General features: G+C 48.6%; 1 protein-coding gene across 1 annotated transcript in view; it reads right to left on the bottom strand.

Moving 5' to 3' along the window:
- Positions 1-21,891, bottom strand: part of Bcr (BCR activator of RhoGEF and GTPase) — a 124,317-nt gene extending 102,426 nt beyond the window's left edge. The window contains exon 1 of the mRNA XM_021173661.3: positions 20,146-21,891. Within this exon, the coding sequence (XP_021029320.1) occupies positions 20,146-21,430 (1,285 nt within the window). The 5' untranslated portion in view covers positions 21,431-21,891. The remainder of the gene's footprint in view (positions 1-20,145) is intronic.
- Between the last annotated feature and the right edge of the window lie 1,807 nt (positions 21,892-23,698).

Here is a 23,698-nt window from a genome sequence, read left to right as displayed (position 1 = left end):
TCTTCTATCAGATTCAGTGTACCTGGTCTTGAGTTGAGGCCCCTGCTACATTTGGGGTTGACATCTTACTAGAAAGACATTTGTATCCACGCTCATTGCTGATCTATTCATAAAAGCCAGACAGTGGAAACAATGTAGCTGTCCATCAACTGATAGACAGATAATGAAAATGGAGTACATTTACACAATGGAGCATTATTCAGCTATTGGGAAAATTTTTGAGATTTACAGGTAAATGGGTGGAGCTAGCGGCAATCATCCTGAGCGAGGTAACTCAGACCCCAAAAGACTCATATTGCCTGTTTCCTCTATCTATAGGCATTAGGTTTTAATCTTTAGCTATGGGCATTTCACTCTGAAGACCCACAGGGGTTAGGTAAGGGATAGAGGTCAGGAAGAGGAGATCTTCCAAGGAAGGAAAAATAGTGTATTGTTATGAAGAGGTAAGGGAGAAAGTAGAATAGGAATCTATGGGGAGCAGATGGGAAGGCAGGATAAAGGAGGAACTATGAAGAGGGGATGATTGACACTAAAGGGCTTTGGGGAAGCCTTACGGAGCCGGGCATAGTAGCGTATACCTTTAGTTCCAGCACTCAGGAGGCAGAGGTCAGCAGATCACTGTGAGTCGAGGACAGCCTAGTCTACATAATGAGCTAAATAGTGAGACCCTGTCTAGAAAAAGCAAACAACAACAAAAAAAAAGCCATATGGAAACCCACTACTGTAGAAGCTTCCTAAAATATATGAATATGAAATGAATTTGAAAGGAATATGAAAGGAACTTAAATGGACTCACCACATAATGGGGGCGACGGAGTCCTAACAAGGTATCTTATGCCACCAAGCAAACACTTCAGGGTTACATCTTGCTGAATCATTGGCAAGGGGCTCTTATAGATTCCCTAGGTCCCCCACCCCACCCCCACCCCCGACATCACAGGCTATTGGCAGGACTACTGGCTACTCTCCATAACCTGTTTATAAGGTCCTAATGCTGAAGACACCACTCACTTATATCATCAAACATGAAAAAAAAATCAAGCTGGTGTCCAACTAGAAGCTTCACCCTTACTGACTAACACTCGAGATGTTGGGGGGTTCTCTGCAGGCTATACAGGAGGAGAAAAGTAACATCTATTTCACTTGGCTACAAACCCTGTGACCTACCGGAGACCTTCCTGCAAAAGGGTACAATAGTGGCACAAATATTATGGGAATAACCAATACCTTTTTTTAATTTTAAATTTTTAAAATTCTCACTCCATGAGATGTAAGCCATACAGGCATTGCTAAAGTGGCCAAGAACCTGAGCCTAGATAGTTCATGGGCCCTGTGGTAGGAAAACCTACTACTGACCACTACTATTATTCTCTAAAGGAACACAGTGAAAAGAAAAGACTCCTAATAACATATTGCTATACACCTAAGGTTGAGCATCATTCAACTCAACGGAGAAGCATCTTTTTGCTAATATCTTCTGCTAATATTGTCTCAGGTTCTCCCAGCCCTACCCAATTTCTTTGAGACGGTCTCATGTAGTCTAGACTGGTCTTGAACTCCTGAGTTGTCTGCATCTGCCTACCAGAAGCTGAGGCTAGCATGTGCCACTATGTCAGATCAAAATAAAAAGAGTAAACCTAGTTCCTCTTGTACATGCCCACGCCCTCTGCCCCCTCCCAGTACCCCCTCCCCCAAGACAGGGTTTCTCTGGGTAGTCCTGGCCGTCCTGGAACTCACTCTGTAGACCAGGTTAGACTGGAACTCATAGAGATCCACCTGCCTCTGCCTCCAAGTGCTAGGAGTAAAGGCGTGTGCCACCACCACCACCACCTTTTTAAAGATGTACATGGGGTCTAAATTCCCAAAGGTAGAAAAGATTCTGAAACACTGGCTATGAAGTAAAGTCACTCATAAGAACATTCCCAAATACATAGACTCACTGGGAAAAGGAAAACAAACAGCCCTGTACAAAACTGCTCATGAAGCCTTCTAACCCCCCACCCCACCCCACCCCCAGCCAGCAAGAAAACTAAGGCCTCGGTCCTAACACCACTAGGAACTGAATCCTGGCAACATCTTGACTGAGCTTGGAAGACCCCAACCCCTAGATGAGAATGCCTTCAGCCTAGACAGATAATGGGCAAGTGAACCCAACTAAACTGTGCCATTAAGACTTAAAAAAAAAAAAAAAAAAAAAAAAACCACCACCAGTCAATCACTTTGGGCACGAATGACCACACTCTATGTGTGGGTGTCAGCAGGGAAGGGGGAAGGGAGACAGAGACAGAGAAAAACCCTGGAGACTTTCTTCCCTACAGGGACAACCAGCACAGGCATCTAACGCCTTAGGTTTCTATCAGGCTAAATGTCCACCCACATCTTCCTTAGCTACTCTACTCTCTGTGCTAATTAGCACCAAGCCAGTAAAAGATTCTGACCTCCCAGGACCTGGACATGTCTATGAACGGCAAATAAGAATCAAGCTCCAAAATATCCTGTGTTACCATGGTGATATGTAGAGGACCTGATCAGTGATGGTTCCCTCATCCCTAGCCCTTCTCCAAAGGTATCCTTTAAGAAGCCCTCCCCTCCTCCCTTTAGCTTCAAAGAAAATGTTCATGAAAGGGAAGGTCAAAGACAGAGAGAAGAGCAGCCCAAAGTCACCTATCCCAATCTGCTTTGGAGGCAGGAACATGGGTCCAGGTATGAGTGGCAGAGAAGCTATCTGGGTCTGGGGTAGAGATAGAAGAGCAGAGGTGTCCCACCAGGAGCCTGTCCTACCCTGTCAAGGCTGGTCTTAGTAAACACAAGGGCCTCCTTTCCGTAGGAATGACTCTGAAAGAGTTGGGGGCTTTGTAGGAAGAGAGAAAGGAAGGTCTGTCCCCTCCCTGCACCTGGGGGTGGGGGTGGGACAAGCAGGCAGTGCACTTAGGTTGTGGTGGCCATCTCCTAACTGCTGTTCTCCAACTACCAACTCGAATGGTTTCTACTCACAGAAGCAGGAACTGGGCCCTGCTGGTGTTCTGGAAACCTAACCGCCCAGCTCAGAAAAGCAGCAGATGCTTGTACATAAAGACCCCCACTTCCTGAGTGGTCAGGACCAGGTGTCCCTCCAAACAGCTGGAGTCTCAGTCCATTAACCATCCCAGGCTTCCTTGACAGAGTTTCTGAGCCCTGTGAGTACTGGCTCAGCAGGATAAATAAACCACAGGGCTAAGGGCCGGTGAAGGCAGGACACAGTGTCCAGACCAAGTCTCCCATGCTTCCTCAGAGACTTCCTTCTAGAGCCTCTCCCATTAGAGCCTCGCTTTTGGATCCTCTGACACTGCTTCCAGGCCCTGCCTTGCTTTTCCACCAAAGGCATGCCACAGTGACCCATACCATGTGGACACTGAATAAATACCACAGGAGAGAAAGCTAGGCTTATGCCAACAATCACAACCTGTATTTATTTAGGCTAAATTCTAACAGACCTCACAGCTATTCCAGGCATGTGACAGTCCATCGGACAGCCCCATGACAGGCTGACGATCAACATGGTCTTCCCATGAGAGGTTCCACAAGCCCATCTGACAGCAGCCAGTCCAAGGCCACAGATGCCAACTTTGACCCCACCAAAGCCAGGATCACCATAGATCAGCCAACCTTGCTCGTTCCATCCACTGTGCTGGATACCTCAGTCACCAGCTGCAGGGATCCACACCAGGGCGACCCTTCACCTCTGTTGCCTATGGTGGCCTGCCACTATGATGGTACATGGCTGACACCCTCCTGAACCCACTTTCCAGATCTCAATTCTCAAACACCAGGGCCCAAAGAAGGCCCAGTAAGCAAGCCCATGTATACCAGACCCATGGATTAGCGCCCAGAAAAGCCACAGTGCTTGACTGCTGTCCACTAGTAAGTGGCCGCTCCTCAGAAGGGCTGCCACGTGAAACTTTCTGCTTAGAACACTTTCCTCTCCACACCCTTCCTTCATTATAAACTCTGATGCCTTGCTCGGAGCTTCAAATCTACCTCACAATAAAGTCTATTTAGGAGCCTGTCAGTTCCTGCTTCTACCTAGCCTGCAAACTCCTTACATCCAAGCTAAGGACTGAATCCAAACCATCCCAGAGTGGACATCAGGGGAGAACAAACCTTTTCTGGGGACCAGATCAATGTTTTCCCCTTAATGTTGCATCTTTAAAAAACAAACAAACGCCTAAGACTCAACACTAAGGAACTGAATGACAGAAAGGATAAAGATAGTAAATTTTATGTTATGTGTACTTTAATACAGTAAGGAAGAGAAAACGGATCATGTGGACTGAGGGGCGTGGCTAGGGAATTAGGTGGGCTCTTGGCACGTTCCATTTCCATGGAGGTTTAACTACTCTAGTTACTAAAGTATCCATAAAGTATCCATGAGCTTAGTTTCAGGTAACAAATCCATACCTCCAAACCCTAGCGAAGGCAACCTTTTACACATGTTCCTAAAAGAGAAAGTCCAACTCTGGGTTGTTTTCCACTCTGAGGTCTAATATTTGGGCAAAAATGAACAGTGCTTTGAATGTGCTGAGCAAGCAAGCTGGTCTGAGCAGATTAGAAGGTGGACACACAGGCCCAGCCAGCCTGCCTACCTATGTGACCCCTGGGGAGCTCTTCAGTCCACATGAGTTGGGGCATAGTTGGGAGCCCCGCTCTAAATGCTCTCAATATGGTTCTATATCCTAAAGGTCCTAGAGCAGCAGTCCTGGGAAGAGCTGGGACGTCTGAAAGGGGAGCTTAGAGAGAAGTCCTTAGGTCACTTAAGAAATGCCTTTGAAGTAGACTGAGGGACCACAGCCCCTCCTCCTGATTCCTGGGTCTGGACATGAGATTCCCACTTTCTTACTTGGAACATGGCTAAAACTGTCCAGACTCATGCTCTGATTCAAGTATTTGTCATGACACGTGGCCTTCACCAATCCCATGGGACATTCGATCTTAGACCTGAGCCTCTAAGAACACATGGACCGGAAAGAACTCCCCGCTCTTAACTACATAAATAAGTAGCCTGTGTCAGGTATATTGTAGTAATAAGAAATTAATATCATAAGTCCTCTTTTCCTAAAACTGTACAACATCCACGTGAAGACCCTTGTCCACAGCCATAATTCCCAGAAGGACTCCTGCAAAGTGCAGTGGCTTATACAAAGTACAGGCGGCCCTTCTCAGCCATCCTAGCCTCTTCAAAATGTACTGCCCAGTCCCCAGCTGGGCAAGGCAAGAAAAGGCTGAAAGGAAACCCCCGAGGTCACAAGGTACAACAGTGATCAGCCAGACACAGAAAGCCAAACGATACGACTGCACTTACATGATGTGCTTAGACATCAAGCTCACAGAGACCAAAAGTGGGATGACATGGTGGCTGCTATTCCCTGGAGGGAAGGCTGGGAGCTGCTGTTTAAGGACAGTAGTGTTTCAGTGTGGGACTACACACGAGTTCTAGAGATGGGTGGTGGTGACAGCCACAATCGTGTCAATGTAGTTATCTTGGCCTGTGTCTCCCCAAATCCGTAGTTAGGATCTTCATTCCCAATGTGACAGTGTCAGCAGGTGAGGTATTTAGGAGGTAATGAGAGGTAGGATCAGTATAGCCTTGTATGAAGACTCTCTGTCCCATGAGCTCACAAGGAGAAGACTACCAGATATCAACCAGGCAGGCTTAGGAAGACTCTGTTATTACTGTATGCGATGCTGGGGAGGGGTAGTGCTGTGGCACACGTGGGGGTCAGAGGGCGACTCTGCAGTCAGTTCTCTCCTTCCACCTCTCCGTAGAATCTAGGGATCAAATACAGGTCTTCAGGCTTGCACAGCAAGCATGTTATCACCCTCTGAGCCATCTCACCAGCCCCAAACAAGGGTTCTTTACCCAGACCCTAATGCTGGTCCCATGATCTGGAACCACAGCCTAGTACTGAGAGAAATAAGCATTCATTGTGTAGCTGTGCTATAGCTCACTGGTGCCATGGGAAGTGAGACTTGCTGCTCTTCTGTCGGATATTTTACTTCAGCTAAAAGGGACCGAGACTATAGAGTCAAGAGCAGAGCTTAGTTGGGAAGCACGGCTATAGTTCTGAGATCTATCAGTAAATACAGGAGGAGAGAAGGGTGGGGGAGGGAGATTGGCAGAAAGAGGAGTGGATACACAGAGCCTTAACCCCATAGACTGGGTTAGAAAGGAAGTACCCAGAATTAGCAGGTTCTCCACGAGGCCACTCAGGATTCTTGAAGACACTCAGCTAAGGGCTGGGCCCCTTCCCTAAACAAACTCTCCATGGGGTTTCCAGCAACCTGTGCCCCAGGGCCTCTTCCCAAAGCCATGAGGGAGAGGCTCCTCCATCTTTCCTACCACAACTTCCACTCACAGCCCTCCTGGGGCACTGACTGGGTCTGCCTGAAAGCCAACAAAAGCACCTCAAGGGCTCTACCTAGGATCCAGAAAAGAGCCTGACTACCTGTTTACAAAAAAAAAAAAAAAAAAAAAAAAAAAAAAAAAATGGTCTCGGGAATCTTAATGGACTGCATGAGAGAATGGAGTTCTGGTCGTGTAGAAACATGACACACCTCGAAAATGGTAGCGTAAGTAGAAAAAAAAGCAGACACACAAAGCCACAAGTGCTGTGATTCTACTCACAAACATCCTCAAAAAGCAAATCTATACCGATAGAAAGCACTGAGACAGGTGTGCAGATAAAAACATCCTGGAACCCGGGAGGCTGCCAGACACTGGGGTACACAGTGGGGTCCTAACTTAAGGTTTCCTTTTGAGATCAGTGTCCCCAGCTTAGAGCATAATTGTGACTATGACCCCAAAATCACTGAACTACATCCTTTTGATGGGAAAATTATATCTCAATAAAGCTGCTGGGGGGTGGGGCAGAACACAGACACACCCAGCAAAGAGCAGAGCCGTGCCTACACAGAGCAAGGGAATGGAAGACTCAGGGAAAGACAAGTCAAACCCATATGTTACCTAGCCTTATCCCAAGCACCAAACAGGATGCTTCTCTCCCTTTCTCTCTTTCTTTCTTTCTTTCTTTCTTTCTTTCTTTCTTTCTTTCTTTCTTTCCTTTCTTTCTTCCTTCCTTCCTTCCTTCTTTCCTTCCCTCCCTCCCTCCTTCCTTCCCTCCTTCCTTCCTTCTTTCCTTCCTTCCCTCCTTCCTTCCTTCCTTCCTTCCCTTCTTTTTACAATGCATTTGTTTGTTTTATGTATATGAGTACACTATAGCGGCCTTCAGGCACACCAGAAGAGGGCATTGGATGGTTGTGAACCACATTGTGGTTGCTGGAATTTGAACTTAGGACCTCTGGAAGAACAGTCAGTGCTCTTAACCACTGAGCCATCTCTTCAGCCCCCAGCTTCTCTCATTCTTTAGGCTTCAAAGCAGAAGGCTTCTTGAAGGGTACGGAGGAAAACAAACAAACAAAACAAAACAAAAAAAAAACTCAGAGAAACAAAGCCTTCAGATTTACAGAAGGTCCATTTACCTCAGTCTCCCAAGAAGTGAAGGCCAGAAGGCACTGGAGGACCATGGTGGATGGCAATTGTACAGGGATAGAAGCCAAAGATGCTATGTTCCTCCAGGGCTCAGCTGGCCCAAGTGCTTCCAAGTTTCTACATGAACATCTGTCTGGCTTCTGTAACACCACAGAGACTACAGAAAACTCAGGTTTTCCCTGAACGCCAGCTACCATTTAGTGCAGTATCCCATACAGACTATACCTGGCTATGCCAAAACATTAACAACCTAATCTCTCTGAGCCCTCTGGTTGGTTGCTAACAGAAGGCAGTCTACAGATGTTACAGCATTGACTTCCTCTCTAATAGCCTCATGACTGGGTGGAAGATGACGGTTCAGCAGGCAGAGGTGATTGCATGCAGACCCCACTTTCTGGTCTGATTTCTGTTCCTGTGATGAACACCACATGACTGTTAGCATTCTAAGCTCCACCCCACAATTACCTGGCAACAGCCAGGTGTGCTGACTCACTATAAAAGGGGCTGCTTGCCCCCTCCTCGCTCTCTTGCTCCTCACTTCTATTCCCTTCCCCATCTCTCTTCATTTCCTTCTCCCTGTCTCTCTCCACGTGCTCATGGCCAGCCTCTTCTCCTCTACTTCTCTACTCTCTCTGCCTTTCTCTGCCTCTACCACCCTCTTAATTCCCCATGCCCTGAATAAACTCTATTCTATACTATACCATCATGTGGCTGATCCCTCAGGGGGTAAGGGATGCCTTGGCATGGGCCTGCTGAGATACCCCTTTCTCCCACACCTCACCACACCTCCATAGAACATATTCCTTCGCTCCTCATCTTTTTATAAATACATCAATGAGCACAACCAAAGTCCACTTCACCTTACAGGTGACAGTCCATCATTGACCACGGGACTCAAGGCAGGAGCTTGAAGCAGAACCCCCGGAGAAGAGCTGCTCACAGCTTGCTCCCTGGCTCAGGCAGCTGGTGTTCTTATGCGGCTCAGGCTCACCTGCACTGGGATGGAGGTGCCCACAGTGCACTGTACCCCTCTTACATCAACCAGCAATGAAGAAAATGTCTCAGACCTGACCGCAGGCCAATCTGATGGAGGCCACTCTTCAGTAGAGGGATCTCTCTCTCCCCAGGGGACTCTAGGTTTGTGTTAAGTTTGACAGCTGAAGCTAATTATGACAACTGACCTGGGCTTGATCCCTGGATACTGTTCCTACAAGGTAGTGAGAAAGAATGACTGTATAGAGCTGTTTTCTAACACACACATACACATATGCATACATATACACAAACATGCACACACACATACATACACACATGCACACACAGGCACATACATGCATGCACACTGTACACATCCTACCACATATATATACACATATACACATGCACACATACATGTATGCACACACACCATTCATATACACACATGCACACATACACTCACATGCGCACATACTACACATACACATAATACATATACACACACATGCACACATACACACACACACTTATGCATGCATAGACACACACCACATACATACTTAAATAAATAAAATGTTAATGAATGAATTTAAAAAGTTCATAATCACCTTTCTAAAGTGGCTCTAAGCTTTTCCTCTATAAACTGGCAGAAGTTTGCACAGAGTCCTGGTGGAGGGAGGGGGTGTCTTGCCTTTTTAACCAAACCCTAGCTTATAGAGCCCCAAAAGTCACAAGGCCACGTGGTCCAGGAATACAAGAAGGTTGACCACAAGACAACAGAGGACAAAGGCCACCATGTCCCAGAAGGCTCATTCTGTACTGGGTTCAGCTGATGTTGGTAAGGGGCCTTGGTCCTCTTGTATGATATAGTTGAGGCCTGACCCCCCAAATGATATTTTTGGCTTAGATTTAGGATTTACAGAGCAGGAAAAGCTTACTGGACCAAAAAGCATACACCGTTCAATCAGGTTTCCATAATGATACCAACTACCTGAGGGCTTATTGAAGACAACTAAAATTTACTTCTCACCATTTTGGACACTGGAATCCCACTGGAGACCATGTCGACTAAGGATCTACTTCATGCTTCAGATAACAGCTTCCTGCTTGGCCTTCATGTGGCAGAAGGAAAAAAGGGGGCTCTTGGAGATATCGTTTTAAAGAGCACTCACCGCATCAGCAAGAGTTTGAGTTTCATTCTCATTACTTTATCCAATGCCACTCATCACCTGGGAATCAGAATGGGCTGGGCTGGGCCTCAGTAAAAAAGCAATTGCTTAGCATGCTGGGGGCCCTAAGGTTTGATACCCTGCACTACAAAGAAAAGAGAAAGGAGGGTGGAAAGGGGGAGGGAAAGAGAAGGAATGGGAAGGGAAAGAGGGAAGAAATATCTTTCCTAGATATCTGTAAAATAAGAGAAGAGAAATGACGTCTTCAAGTCTTCCTGAAAGCTGGGACTAGGTGTTTCCATGGTAGCAATAGGTTTACACCAACCACTGTTTTCCTACCAGACTAAAAAGACTTGCAGGGGGCAGGGGGTGGGGAGGGTGCTATCTGGACATGAATGTGACTGCCTGTCCAGATCAAGATGCTTTACACCATAGGAGTCACCCTGTGTCGTGTGACTGACTAATAGTGCCACTCAGGTCCTTCACGAATGCCTGGACCTTAGCCAGGCTATATTCTAGGTGTCTAAGTATGTCTCACTTACTCTCAGACCCAACCAGTGCCACAGGGTATAATTACTTAATGATCTTGCTACAGCCACTTCACAAGGATGTTCCAAGGGCCCATGAAACAGCCTCCAAAGAAACCATATTTACGATGCAAAACGTATCTGAGTCTTCCAGCTCCAACATAGGCAAGACATCTTTATGCACTGGCTAGCTGCGCTTCCCTTGGGTACCCTAAACCCTCAGCTCACAGCAGCAAGAGTCAGAATCCGAGACACGAGGTTAGCAGGACACAGAGTGTTCTCTGTAGCTGAGTTGGAGGGGGTGGGGGTGGTCAGCAGAAAAGGAAACATAACTGGCCAGATTATCTCCAAAGCTACAGTTTCATTCCTACAGGAACCTGTATCATTAGGCCCCAGAAAATCGACTGCTATTTATTAGATGGGATTACTAAGTATGGGTTTTGGACAGAACACGGAAGGGTCTAAGCAAATAAAAACCTGGAGCCTCATGGATGGAGAGATGGCTCAGGGGTTAAGGCTCTTGCTGTTCTTCCAGAGGACCCAGGTTCAATCCCTGGCACACACATGGTAGCTCACAATAATCTGCAATTCCAGTTATGGGGGAGCTGAAGACTGCTTCTGGTCTCTGCAGGCACCAAGCACATATGAGGTGCACATATATACATAAAGGCAAAACACTCTTACATTTGAACTTTAAAAAAAAGAAGACCAACCTGGGCTCTGAAACTTCTCCACTTAACAAACTATGACAAAGTATGACAGAGTAGGACAAATCCTACAGGACAGAGACATAGGATATGTTCTGCCTTTGTCCTAAGGCTCATCTCCCTAAAGAAGGAAGCAGTCAGACTCAGGATTAACAGGAAACCAGGACTAACACACAGTTAAAAGATATGTGGAGAAAAACTGTTTTGATACTATGAAGGGTTTGTTCTTTGTTGGTTGGGTTTAAAAGGATAAGCCCAGGAAGTTAAAACGTCTTTCAACAAATTCATGAAGAAGAGGAAGAGAATTTCTCAGAGGACACAGCCAGGTTTATGCCTGATGTCCAATAAATACCTTGAGTTACTGCATAGGGAGATTGGTTGCCTTGGAAGATGGATGAGTCGGGATAAACAGGGAAGTACGGACAAGGCCGTGCTAATGATAATTTGAGGGGGCTGGGGAGACGGCTCCGTCAGTTAACTGTTAGGACTTCAGCTCATTCCCCAGCTCCCACATCAGAGAGTGACCTTGGTGGCACCTGCTTATACACCCAGTACTGGGGAGGCAGAGACAGGGAGGCCCGTGAGGCTCACTGGGTCCTCAAAAGTGTGAAAGGTTAGGATAGAGCTCCTGAAACTAAAAATAAAGATAATAAATCGGAAAGTAGAAAAGCACTGGCCAGCTTAGGCTACATAGTAAGATTCTGTCTCAAAAATAAACAGACAAAAGGAGACGGACAAAGGAAAGAAAACTACAGCTCAACAGGCAGGACTTCAGCAATGACGGGTCTGGTCAACACTTACTAAGTGAACAGGGATGTGGTGGCTCATAAAGCATTAGCTTGTGGCTTTCCTGGTGCCTGGAGTTAGTGATGACTCGTACCACCCACTGGCTAATACTACACAAAGTGGTTTTTCTTTTTCTTTCTTCCTTCCTTCCTTTCTTTTTTTTCCTTTTCTGACAGGCTTATGTCAAACTTGCTAGATAGCTGAAGACGGTCTGGAATTCCTTACCCACCCACCTCTACTTCCTAAGTACTGACATCACAGGCATGCCTTGTTTGTGGGATACCAGGATTGAACCCAAGGCCTCTCACATGCTTAAGCAAGCACACTATGAACTGAGCTAATCCCCAGGCCTGCACACTTTTATTCAACTTCATCCTCTAACTTAGCCATTGGAAGCCAGTCTGAGGATCATTTCTCTTTGCCATGACAATTTTTTTTCCTCTGCAGACTTGAACCGTGCACCTCACAAAGTCTGGATGAAGTCTTGGCTCTCAGTTCCTCAGACTGTGACCTTTAAGAAATTAGTAAATCACTTCTTCTCCAGGATCGAGTCCCCATCCCTCAACAAGGAAAGTTCATTTTAGAATAGCTAGATACCATTACCGAAAACCATAACCAATCAAAATACTGAGTTGTGGAGCTCAGTCCCAACTGATACACCAGGAACACAACTCCTACGTCTGAGGTTAACGGAACGTTGCAGAAGAAAAAGGGGAGAGATTCTAAGAGCAAGGAGTTTGCTGTGAGACTGTTTCCTAGAAACATCAGAAGCTACACCCAGAGAGTCTCACCAACACAGCTGCTTAAACACTAAACAGTGACAAGAACCATAAGCATGCTAATATGAATGATTGTGGAAGTTTCGGGGCGATCGGAGGCCACAACTCTAGATAAAGAACTACAGGCAAGTAAGAAATGCTGAGAGCAAGGAAGAGCCCACCAATTGATTATCCAATACCAAGTGGTCATCCCTGAAAACACGCACAAGTAACATCATACACACTAAGCAGGTTATGTATTCAGGAATACACACACACACACATCCCACAATTAAAGAAAAAGAGACCATGAATTTGGAGGCAGGAAGAGAAGGGGAGAAAATGATGCAAGTATAATCTCCAAAACCTAAAAAAAAAAAAAAATTAGTTAACTACAGGGTCATTTCAGTGGTCTCAATCCCAACTGACCAATGTCTTTTGAAGAAAGAGAAATTGGGACATCCAGAGTCGCCAGGAAATACTGTGAGAAAGGCATTTAAAAGGCGGTGACTACACAGCACAACCAAGGAGTCAGTCCTCAGAGAGACTTCTCTTGGTGGGTCCTTCCCGTCAGCCTCCAACAAGTGTGAGAAAACAGAGTTTTGTTGTTTTGTCTACCAGTCTGGGGTGTTTAGTTACATAATAGTGATAGCTGACTAAGATACTGGGCCACTTCAGGTCTGTGGGTGGGGAAGCCGGGGAGAGGGGAAACTCCTGTCAACAACAGGTGGGTTTTCTCTAGGAATCACACCTGCTAAGGTCCAGCGGCTAGGGAGTTAAAGGTGAGCCTGCCGCCAAGGGGACTTTAAAGCCACACTTGAATTAAGTACACCAGTCACTGGACAAACAGTATAGGATTCCATTTACGTAAGATACCCAGGATAAGCAAATCCCCAGGGATGAAAGGTGGAATCCTGGCTGCCAGGAACTGGAGGTGAGGAGAAGAAGGAGTTATTTAAATGGATACAGTTTCTGTTTCGAAAATGAAACAGTTGAAAAGCTAGGCCTGCAGGCATGGCTCGGGGCTAGAGCCTGTGCTTATTTATTAGCAAAGCCCCTGGATCAGTCCCAGCCCCCCCCCCTCCCCACGTGAGATTTGAGTGCTGGGTATAACTGTACAACAGGCCACTGGACAGAGTAGGGATCTGCTCACTGACGGAGTTGTTTATTACCTAACACACACAATGTCCTGGGTTTGATTCCTGATATCTCCTCAAAGATTGAAACTACACATTTTGTCATGTATATTTTACACAGAAAATAATAAACATGTTGGAATAACATATTCCAACTAAAAGTACTACATTTCTCAAAGGAAAACCCGTCCTTGAAGCCACTGTGCTTCAGCCAGGATGAGAAACTCCCAGGGGCTTTATAATTAGTACGCTAGTCACTCCAAGCCTTCATACAGAAAACACCAGCCTTAGCCAGCACTTGGACCTGCTACTTAACAACCTGAGAACACTTCCTAAATACCTATTAGTTCACTCTGGACAGGGCCCTCTCAACCCCCACAGGAGGAAGTTGCAGCCTGGGCCTCCCAACACTTGATCCTTTCCCAAGTGGGTTCCCAGATACCTGACTACCTGGACTTCTTGTCCTGGCAGATGCAACGCATACACGCATACACACACACAAACACACACACACACACACACACACACACACACACGCACACATCTTCCTAGCCACATGACTCTGAACCAATGAGAAGATATGGCTCCTAAAGCCAAAAGCAAAAGATTAATCGAAAGACAATCACAAGATAGGCTTGCTCTCCTGTCCAGCTCAAGTCAACAGCCCTCTCTTCTCCTTTAAAGAAAAGTCTCAGAGTGCTTCATTTCTTACCCAAACACCTCAGCCTACCAGAGCCAGAGAGTGCATATACAATGTTACATAGACTGTTTATGTGTTGGCTAACTACCCCCACCACCACCCTCTCCCCACCTCTCTCAAACTAGTTAGTTACCTTGCAGTCAATCACTCCAGAGAAAGACAACCCAAGGGTCACTCTGGCACTCATACAAGAATCCAAAGGATAAAGCGCAACATACTGAGAGTCAGACTAGAAGCAGCTCGGCAGGGCAGGAGAGCAAGGGCTGGAACCCCAGAAGAAACAAAACAAAACCCCAGGGGGCACATCTACAACAGGTGGTTATGGGGAGCAAGGTAGAGAGAGGTTTAAATTACATATTCCCCAGGTCTAAAGAAGGGAAAGGTCTTACATGGTGGGGTCCATCAACAGTACCAGCTATTTGTAAGGTGACTGCTTGAGCTCAGGAGTTCAGGGCCAGCCTGGGCAACATGGTAAGACCTTAAATTAAATACATACATATATACATATATATACATATCATATATAGAGACAGACTGACTGAATGACTGAATCAATCAATCAAGAGTTCAGGGCCAGCCTGGTAAGACTTAAATCAAATACATACATATAGGGCTGGAGAGATGACTCAGCAGTTAAGAGTACTAACTGCTTGCTCTTCTGAAGGTCCTGAGTTCAATTCCCAGCAACCACATGGTGGCTCACAACCATCTATAATGAGATCTGATGCCTCTTCTGTTGTGTCTGAAGACAGCCACAGTGTACTCAAATATAATAAGTAAGCCTTTTTAAAAAAACATACATTATATATATATATATATACATATATATATATATATAATATGTATATACATATCATATACATATATATGATAGATAAATGATGACAGAATGAATGAATGAATCAGGAATTTAGGGCCAGCCTGAGCACCATGGTAAGATCTTAAACCAAATATAAAAATAAATAAATGATAAATAGACAGACAGACAAACAACTTGCATCTATGCTATAAGGTGGGTAAACACCAAGGACATTATTACACTTAAAGAGAAATAAGCCAGTCATGAAAAGACAGTCTGTACCAATGCAAGTCACCTAGAACCTTCAACTTCATAGAAAGTAAAGTGACACTGTCATACTCTGGGAGCACACTGTGCTGTCAACAGGGACAGCATCTCTGTGACAGTGACAGTGTACAATACAAATGTACTCAGTGTCACAGAACTGCATGCTTAAAAAGGGTTAGAACACATTAAGAACCTTTCCCTGGTGGTACGCACCTCAATCCAGCACCTGGGAGGCAAAAGCAGGCAGATCTCTTGAGTTGGAAGCCAGCCTGGTCTTTACTGCATGTATCCAGCCAGGGCTACACAATAAGGCTGGGTCTCAAACTAACCTAGATCCCCGCTCTGGGCACAGGCTTTTCCCTTGGCTCAGCAACCCACCTCCATTCCCGGCATTGCTTTCCCTTTGATAAATGCTTTCTATTCCTATTTCTTTAAAACAAAATAAAAAGACTTAAAAAAAAATTTTTTTTTGAGATAAAGCTCTTTCTTATGTAACTCAAGTTGGCAATTGTAACTCAGATGTACAATTTTAGGGCAGCTATTTCAGCTCTCCTTAATTAAATGATAAACTTTCCATTGTGTGTGTGTGTGTGTGTGGTTTTATATTTGTCTAAAAACAAATCTATAATCCCAGCCCTTGAGAGGTAGAGGGAGGAGGATCAGAAGTGCAAAGCCAGCATAGGCCATATAGTAAGAGCCTGTTTCGAAACTATCCCCTCCGGAACACATACAAACTCCAGAGTCTGAGTAGATGGACTTGGAACCCTCAATCATTTGTTGCCACCCATAGCCAAACAGTTCTTCACACCTTTGGCTGGACTACTGTTAACACACCAAGAAAGCCGTGAGTGTCCCGGATCTCGCGTCCCTCTAACCATGCATCTCCTCTTCTCTGAACGGCCAGGCTTCTAGATGGCAAAGGTCATTTCTCCTTCTCTGTGGCCTACACAGGAAGGGGAGAAAGGTTCTGCATAAAGAGCCCATGGCTGTCTGTTTTCATCCTTACAAGTGCAGACACACCACAGACCCCAAAGACACCCAGTTAGGATTTTCAGGAGGAAGGACTGAGCACCAGGAAGAGGAGGAGCCTAGTCCGATGAGCCTCCGGAAGAGGCGGGGTCTAGCACAAGCCTGGAGCTCTGTAGTCCCACACCCCAGGAGTTCTGCTTTGTTACTTCTTGGCTGCATTCTTCTTTGTAGATGCCCAGCCCACCACCAGCTGATGGAAGAGCTCAGGAGGGATCTTGCATGAAGCACCCTGTCGTGGTGCCCAGCACAGAACATCCGTGATGTTTCCAGCTCCTTCCCTTGACGTCTCTCACAACCCATCTCAAGGGACTCGAAAGTTACAAGAGGCAGCCCACTGTGCCTGTCACGACAGATCTTAGGGTGACCTCTACCCCCATCAATATATATATATATATATATATATATATATATATATATATACACACACACACACACACACACACACACACACACACACTGTGGGTATACATTTTTCTTATTGTTCGCCGTATAATGAACATCAGTACATAACCCCGACAGAGGCGGATGTCTAAGTGGCAGGGCCCCTTTCCCCTCCCATACAAGACAGAGAAGAATGTTCAGCCCATGTTCTTTGGGCTGCAACACTTGGGCATGTTAAGGCCAAAAAGAACTAAACATACAGGCGCAACACTAAGAGAGAATCCTAATATAAGTAATATAAGTACATACTGTGGGTGATAATGCTGTGTCTATGTAGCTTTATGAACTGTCACAAATGTACCTGTTTAGTGGGGGACGTTGATAACCGAGGAGTAGTTTGGAGGCACAGGAGAGATGGGCAGTCTCTATCCTTCCCATTCATTTTTGCTGTAAACCTCGGAATGCAGTGAAAATTTTAACTATTAAAAATGGTCCAAGATATAACGGTTCAGCTGCTAAGAGCACTGGCCACTCTTCCCGAGAACCGGGGTTCAATTCCCAGCACCCACATGGCAGCTTACAACTGTCTGTAGCTCCAGTTCCAGGGGATCCAACACCCTCACACAGAGACACCCATGCAATCAAATCACCAAAACACACTGAAAAAAGAAAAAAGATATAATGTAAGTCCCTGCTTATGAGCACCTCAGTTTGTTATCTGATTGTTTATGGTGGTGTTGGGGATTGAACGTTGAGTTTCACACCACTGCTGAACCAGGCCTCAGCTCTTAACTCTTAGATTATGCTGTTCAATCTCAATCATTAGAAATGTCTGAGGACACCTTCCATGTGAGAACAGGCTTTTAATCTCAGCACTTGGGAGGAAATGGATGGATCTTTGTGACTGAGAGGCTAGCCTGGTCTACAAAGCCAGCTCCAGGAAAGCCAAAGCAATACAGTAAGAGTCTGCCTGCCCTTCACCACCCCACCACCACCAAAAAGAGAGAACAAGAGGGAGAGCGGGAGGGAGGGAGGGAGGGAGGGAGGGAGGGAGGGAGGGAGGGAGGGAGGGAGAGCGAAGTCTGAGGGAGACAGGTGTGGAGGTGCATATCCGTAACCCCAGCACTTGGGAAGCAGCAGCTCACTGCAAACTAGAGACCAGCACTGGTCCACGTGACAAGTTTAGGCTCCACAGAGCTTCACAGAGAGGCCCTATCTCAAGAAAGAACAATAGAACGCTTAAGGGAAAAATATAAGAGAGAATGTGTGGCTTCAGGATAGTCAGAGAGAACCAGACAGTTCTAAAATATGAAATTACCTGCTGGGCAGGGGTAGGGCACGCCTTTAATCCCAGCACTTGGGAGACAGAGACAGGCAGATTTCTGTGTTTGAGGCCAGCCTGGTCTACAGAGTGAGTTCTGGGATAGCCAGGGCTACACAGAGAAACCCTGTCTTGAAAAACCAAAAGGAGAAAAGAATATAATAAAAGAAATGACCTTCCACGCCATTGGCTGGGAAGCTAACCTGTCTCCCTCTCAGGACCCACCTCCTTCTCATCCCTGCTTTTACCTACTCAGACTTGCACTACGTTTGATTATGTGGCTGGCAGCATGGCCATTTCTACAGTAGGTATAGGAAAGGCTAGGCCCCACTTTCTGGAAACTCAGAACTCCCTACCAGCAAGAGAATATCAGACCGTAGGTCTCCGTGGAAGCCTCTCCGTGCTCTTTATGAGAAATGTCCCCAATCACTAGAGCACCAAAAGCCAGCTCAAATGAGTTCACCTCAAAAACAGCTGGCTGGATGTGGCTGGTGCCCAGTAATCACTGGGCAGTCCTCCAGACCTGAGAGGAGCTGGCTGCTGTGCCTCCAGAGCAAATGTCTGACTCCCACCGCTCCTCATCCCTTCCTCCGAGACAAGGACCGCAGCTGGACCAGGGTAGAGGCAGGTAGGTCCAGCTACACACAGCATCAACCCAGATGGAAGGAAGATCAGCAGCGGGAGGCTGCTGAACAGGACAGGGTGCTGGGCACAGAAAGGCAGCTTAATAGCGCCAAAAATAGCCTCGCTTTTTATCAAGAGGATTCTGACAAATGAAGCACGTGCAACTCCATCAGCAAGAGGGGGGAAAAATCAGTGAAGCAAAAGACCAGATCAGCTCAAATCAACAAAGGCAAAGACGCCAAGAGATTCCTGACAGCTGTACACCCCCAAATCCTATGCCTGCCGGCACCCCTCCCACCTCACTTCCGACTGAAAATTCAGCATGGACCTTGAAACCATAACCTCGTCCCATTACCCCACACATCCAAAGGTGGCTGTGTGCAGCCAAGAAGTTATGGTTTATCTTAGCGCTAGAGTCAGACCATGGATTAGGAGACTCAAGCAAGAACCTGTTGAGTAAACTGGTCAGTGGTGGCACACTTTAATCCCAGCACTTGGGAGGCAGAGGCAGGCGGATTTCTGAGTCGAGGCCAGCCTGGTCTACAAAGTGAGTTCCAGGACAGCCAGGGCTACACAGAAAAACCCCGGTCTCGGAAAAATAAATAAGTAAATAAATAGAAAAAGAACCTGTTGAAGGCTCACCCTTGAGAAAATGAAGTGCAGCAAGAGCACGATGGAAGACCGGAAAAGAAGGTGGGGTCTGGAGACCTAACTTAGAGGTTTAAGCATTCCTTGAACTGGCACGGCACCGGGTTTGAAAAAGTAAGACAGACAAAATTCAGTGGCAGTTGATGGCGGAGTCTACAGGTGAGTAATGATGGGTAAGACCTGCCTGAGCCAAATCGGTCAGGATGGTGTGGGATTACCCCACGTAAAATCTTCAACCTCTTGCTTTTCAGTAGCCCACTGAGTCACAACTTCTGCTTCCTTTCTTCACCTGCTCTCACTGGCTGACAAGTGAATCTGACACATCTAAGCCCTCGAGGCAGCTTGCACATCTTGGGTTCCCCCAACGAGTCATATTACCACTCTAAGACCAGAACAACCAGGTGGCAGGTTGTGGAGAGCCTGCACAGATCACCTTCCCCCCATCCCCTACCCCCCACCCCCCTCAAAGGAGTTAATCCAGGTGGCAGAGATGACCGACTTTGTGGTCCAGCATGGAGAGAGCACGTGGCCATCTCTCTTCCAATACTTCCGCAAAACCCACCTTGCTCTAGATCTAGACCCGAGAGAGCACACCACCAGCCATTCCCTTCTATTCCCCCACCCCCATCCATTCCCCTTCAGGAAGAAGGGGGTGGAGTCAGTTCAGGCGCAGGGCCAAAGAGGCACAAAAACACTTGAAAATCACTCCAAAAAGTACCCATTTTCTCCCATGCCAATCTACTTCAAGAGTCCAGAACAGGTCCAAGTATGCCCACAACAAGGCACTCACCTGCTTCCCCCTGAAAGGTGCTGTCCCCATCACTGGGCCAGATCTGTCCGGTCTTGCGGACACCCACGATGGTAGCCTCAGACACCACAACCTGGCACTGCCGGTGCCGCTTCTGGCACTGTGGCGTCGGGGGGCTGCTGCTGTCAAAGGACTGCTGAGAATTCTGCGAGGGTGAGCGGCTCTTGTCCCGGAACATGCGGTAGGTGGTGGGGCTTGGTGACACGCGGCTGGACTGGCCAGAGGAAAAGTCCTCCTCGCTGGAGGTGAGGTTCTCGTTGGAGCTGCAGTCCGGCGTGTAGCCACCTCCGCTGTCCTCGAAACTCCGAGGCGAGTAGGACCTGCGAGGCCAGGTTAGGCGTTTCTCCTGCTCTGAAGTGCTCTGGCTTCGCAGGAGAGGGCTCTTGCCCTCCCCTTCCACCATCATGCCTCCGACATAGATGCTCTGGTAGGGTTGGTACTCCAAGGGCGGCCAAGGGGGCCTGTTGCCGCCGTTGGCATTTATTAGGTTGTCCTTCAGGAAACGGGGATTCAACTCTGCATCCTCATAGTCACCGTCAAGGCCGCAGCTGCTCTCCGAGGAGCGCCCACGGTAATGGGGTCTGGGTGCTTCCCCCAGGCCCTGCCCGGCGCTCTGCTGGGACTTCTTGCGCTCCATTTGCATGGCCTGGCTGCCCAGGGAACTGATTCGGTCGGACACCTCTTTGTCGTTGACCTTCACCAGGCCGCGCTCGTGGTGGAACTCGACGTTCACGTAGAAGGGCTTCTCGGCGTCGGCAGAGCCGGGCTGGACAGGTCCCTTGCGGATCTTCTCGAAGTTGGATCTGAGCGCCGCCACGCTGGTGGGGGGCCCTCGGTCGTCCCGGTCCGCCGATGCAGCAGCCGCTGGCCTGCGGGCGGACGCTGACCGCCCCTTACTCGGTGACCCCTCTCCGTCCGGCCGCGCCTCGGACTCCTCGACGGGCGCCGGGTCTGCGCCGTCGGCGGGCGCGGGCGGCGGGCGCGGGGCGGACGCTCGGGGCTCGGCGGCGCCGTCCGGGGGCTGCGCTGCGCGGCGGAAGCCCCAGCGCTGCCGATCGTAGCTCTTCTTCTCCTTGGCCAGCAGCGTCTGCAGGTAGATCATGCGGAAGCGCTCCTGGTTCACCTCCTGCTCCAAGCGCCTAATGGAGGCCTTGCAGCGCTCCAGCTCCTGCTCGATGTCACCCACCGAGCGCAGCTCCATGCGCGGCGGCTCCGAGTCCGGGAACTGCGCCCTCCACGCCTCGGCGAAGCCCACCGAGTCCACCATGGCGCGGCCGGCTCACCTGCGCCGCCGAGCTGCGAGCCGGGAGTCCGGCTCAGCGGCGGCGCGGAGTTCTCACCGGGCCCGGGCTGGGGAGCCCGGTGGCTCCCATGGCCCCGCGGATGCGGCGGCGAACAATGCCCGCCCCCCGGGGCCGCAGGTGAGGTGGGAGGCTCGGCGGCGGCGGCGGCGGCGGCTGGGGGTGGGGGGCGCGCGCGGGCGGGGGGAAGGGCGCGGGGTTGCGCACGCCGCTATTGTGTGCGGGGCTCCGCGGCGCGCGCGGCGGCGGCGGGAGCCGTCCTCGGCAGAGCAGGCCCACCGCCGGCCCACGGCCGCAGCCCCGGGGGCTCCTCGCCTCCGGTTCCCGCGCCGCCCTGCCCCGCCCCGCTCCGCAGCTTTCCGAGCAGGCGCTCCGCTCGACACCGCCAGCTCTCGCCGCACTCCCGCCCCGGCCCGCACTTAGCGCTGCAGGAAGGGGAGGACCGGGGGGCGGTGGCCGCGGAGCGGCTGACGGGGCTGGGCGCGCCTCTTAAAGGGGCCGCGCCACGGGAAGAGCATGGGGTCCTTAAATCGGACCCGGGACGACTGCTAACGGGTCTGATCCCCTTCTGGACACAGAGGCGCCCCAGACCGGGTGATTCGGAGCGATCCCTTCACCACGGAGGCTCTTATGCCTGTTTCCTCTTTTCTGCATCCACCAACCTCGGTGCTGACTGCACCAATGAACACCCAGCAGGGCCCAAACTATTGAGAAATCAACCAGGGCAGGTCAACGGTGCAAGCCAACAGCTCGGGTGCTAGCCAGAGAACCTCTGGTGCTGGAGGTGGGTGATGAAGCTTCACAATGGCCACTCAGTTGTCACCGGACTCCTTACACTGAGTGATAACTTAGGAATGTCTCCCCATCTGCTCGGTCAACGTATCTCCCTTCCTGAGTAATGACTTTTGACCTCTGGAGGCCAATGTAGTATTTTCGGGGTCTTTTTCTTTCTGTGAAAGGATCGCACACCTCCTTCTCAGCTACAGAACTGGCGGAAGACAGGAAATCTTTAATGGCTCCCAACGAAGCTTAGGGATCTGAGGCACTTAGCAGAGATGCTCTCTGCAGGAACTCTCCTGAATACAAAATGAAGCCCAGGCCAGCCTGCTGGGTGAGGTGAAAGGCAATAGGATTTGGCAGCTGAAGAACAGCTTGAATTTTGACCACTTCTCCCATCTCCTTGCCTCAGTTTCCCCGAGCTCTGAGATAAAACCAGAACACCTGCTTCCACAACTGTTATTTCCTTGGTTATAAACTGTTATCATGCTTTTCTAGAGAATTAGAGCCGGGCGCCAGCAGCCAGATTAGCAGGGCCTCCCTGACTTGGGCCGGGATTCTCTTTCCGGCCCTAGAACTCGCCGCTTCCATCCTCATCTGTAGCCTGTTGTCTGCACCTAGTAGGGTTCAGTTTGTGTTGACGTTGGTAGGGCTGGCGAGTCTTTGGAGCCCGGCTCAGGAACTCTGTGAGCGCTGTGCAGCTCGCTGCTGCCCTCTGTAGACATTTTTAATCTCTTGTTCTTTCCTTCCCCGCCTACCTCTTGCCCAGCAGGCAGTAAACAACGCAATTGCAGAGAAGAAATAGTTTTGCTGGTGACTTGACTTCTGAGCTTTGAAACAAAAACAAAAAAGAAAGGAGAGAGAGAGAGAGAGAGAGAGAGGAGAGAGAGAGAGAGAGAGAGAGAGAGAGAGAGAGAGAGAGAGAGAGAGAGAGAGAGAGAGAAGGCATCCCAGAAGCACAACAGTGAAATACTGTTTTCTTCCTTGGAAGAAAGAGCAAGTTAAAAAGCCTGATCCTCTCTGGAGGCGTGGCTCAATGGTAGAGGTCTTATTTGGTAAGACATGGATTAATCCCTAACAGTACAAAAAAAGGAGAAAGAGACAGACAGATAACACACACACACTCACACACACACACACATGGTGTGTGTGTGGGGGGGGGACTGGGGCAGAGAGACACAGAGACAGGGGAGAGACAGAAGAGAGGTGGAGACAGAGCACAGAGACAAACAGGGACAGTGAGACACAGAGACAGGGAGGAAAGAGACAGAGAAGAGAGAGTGGGACAGAGGGGGGGTAGAGAAAGAGATAGAGAGAGAGAGAATGGAGAGAAAAAAAAGCCGTGACCTCACAGGATCACAATCAATACTAGCTGCCGCCCATAATGATCTGATGGGCTCATTCAATAAGTGAGCCAGGCAGGCGAGACGAGAAGAGCTCAGGCCTCTGGAACCCTA

This window comes from Mus caroli, unplaced genomic scaffold, assembly GCF_978045245.1.
Source record: "Mus caroli unplaced genomic scaffold, Mus_caroli_1 scaffold_9, whole genome shotgun sequence".
In the NCBI taxonomy this organism is placed as follows: Eukaryota; Metazoa; Chordata; class Mammalia; order Rodentia; family Muridae; genus Mus; species Mus caroli.
The sequence above is the reverse complement of the archived record's forward strand: the minus strand, read 5'-3'. Positions and strand labels throughout refer to the sequence as shown.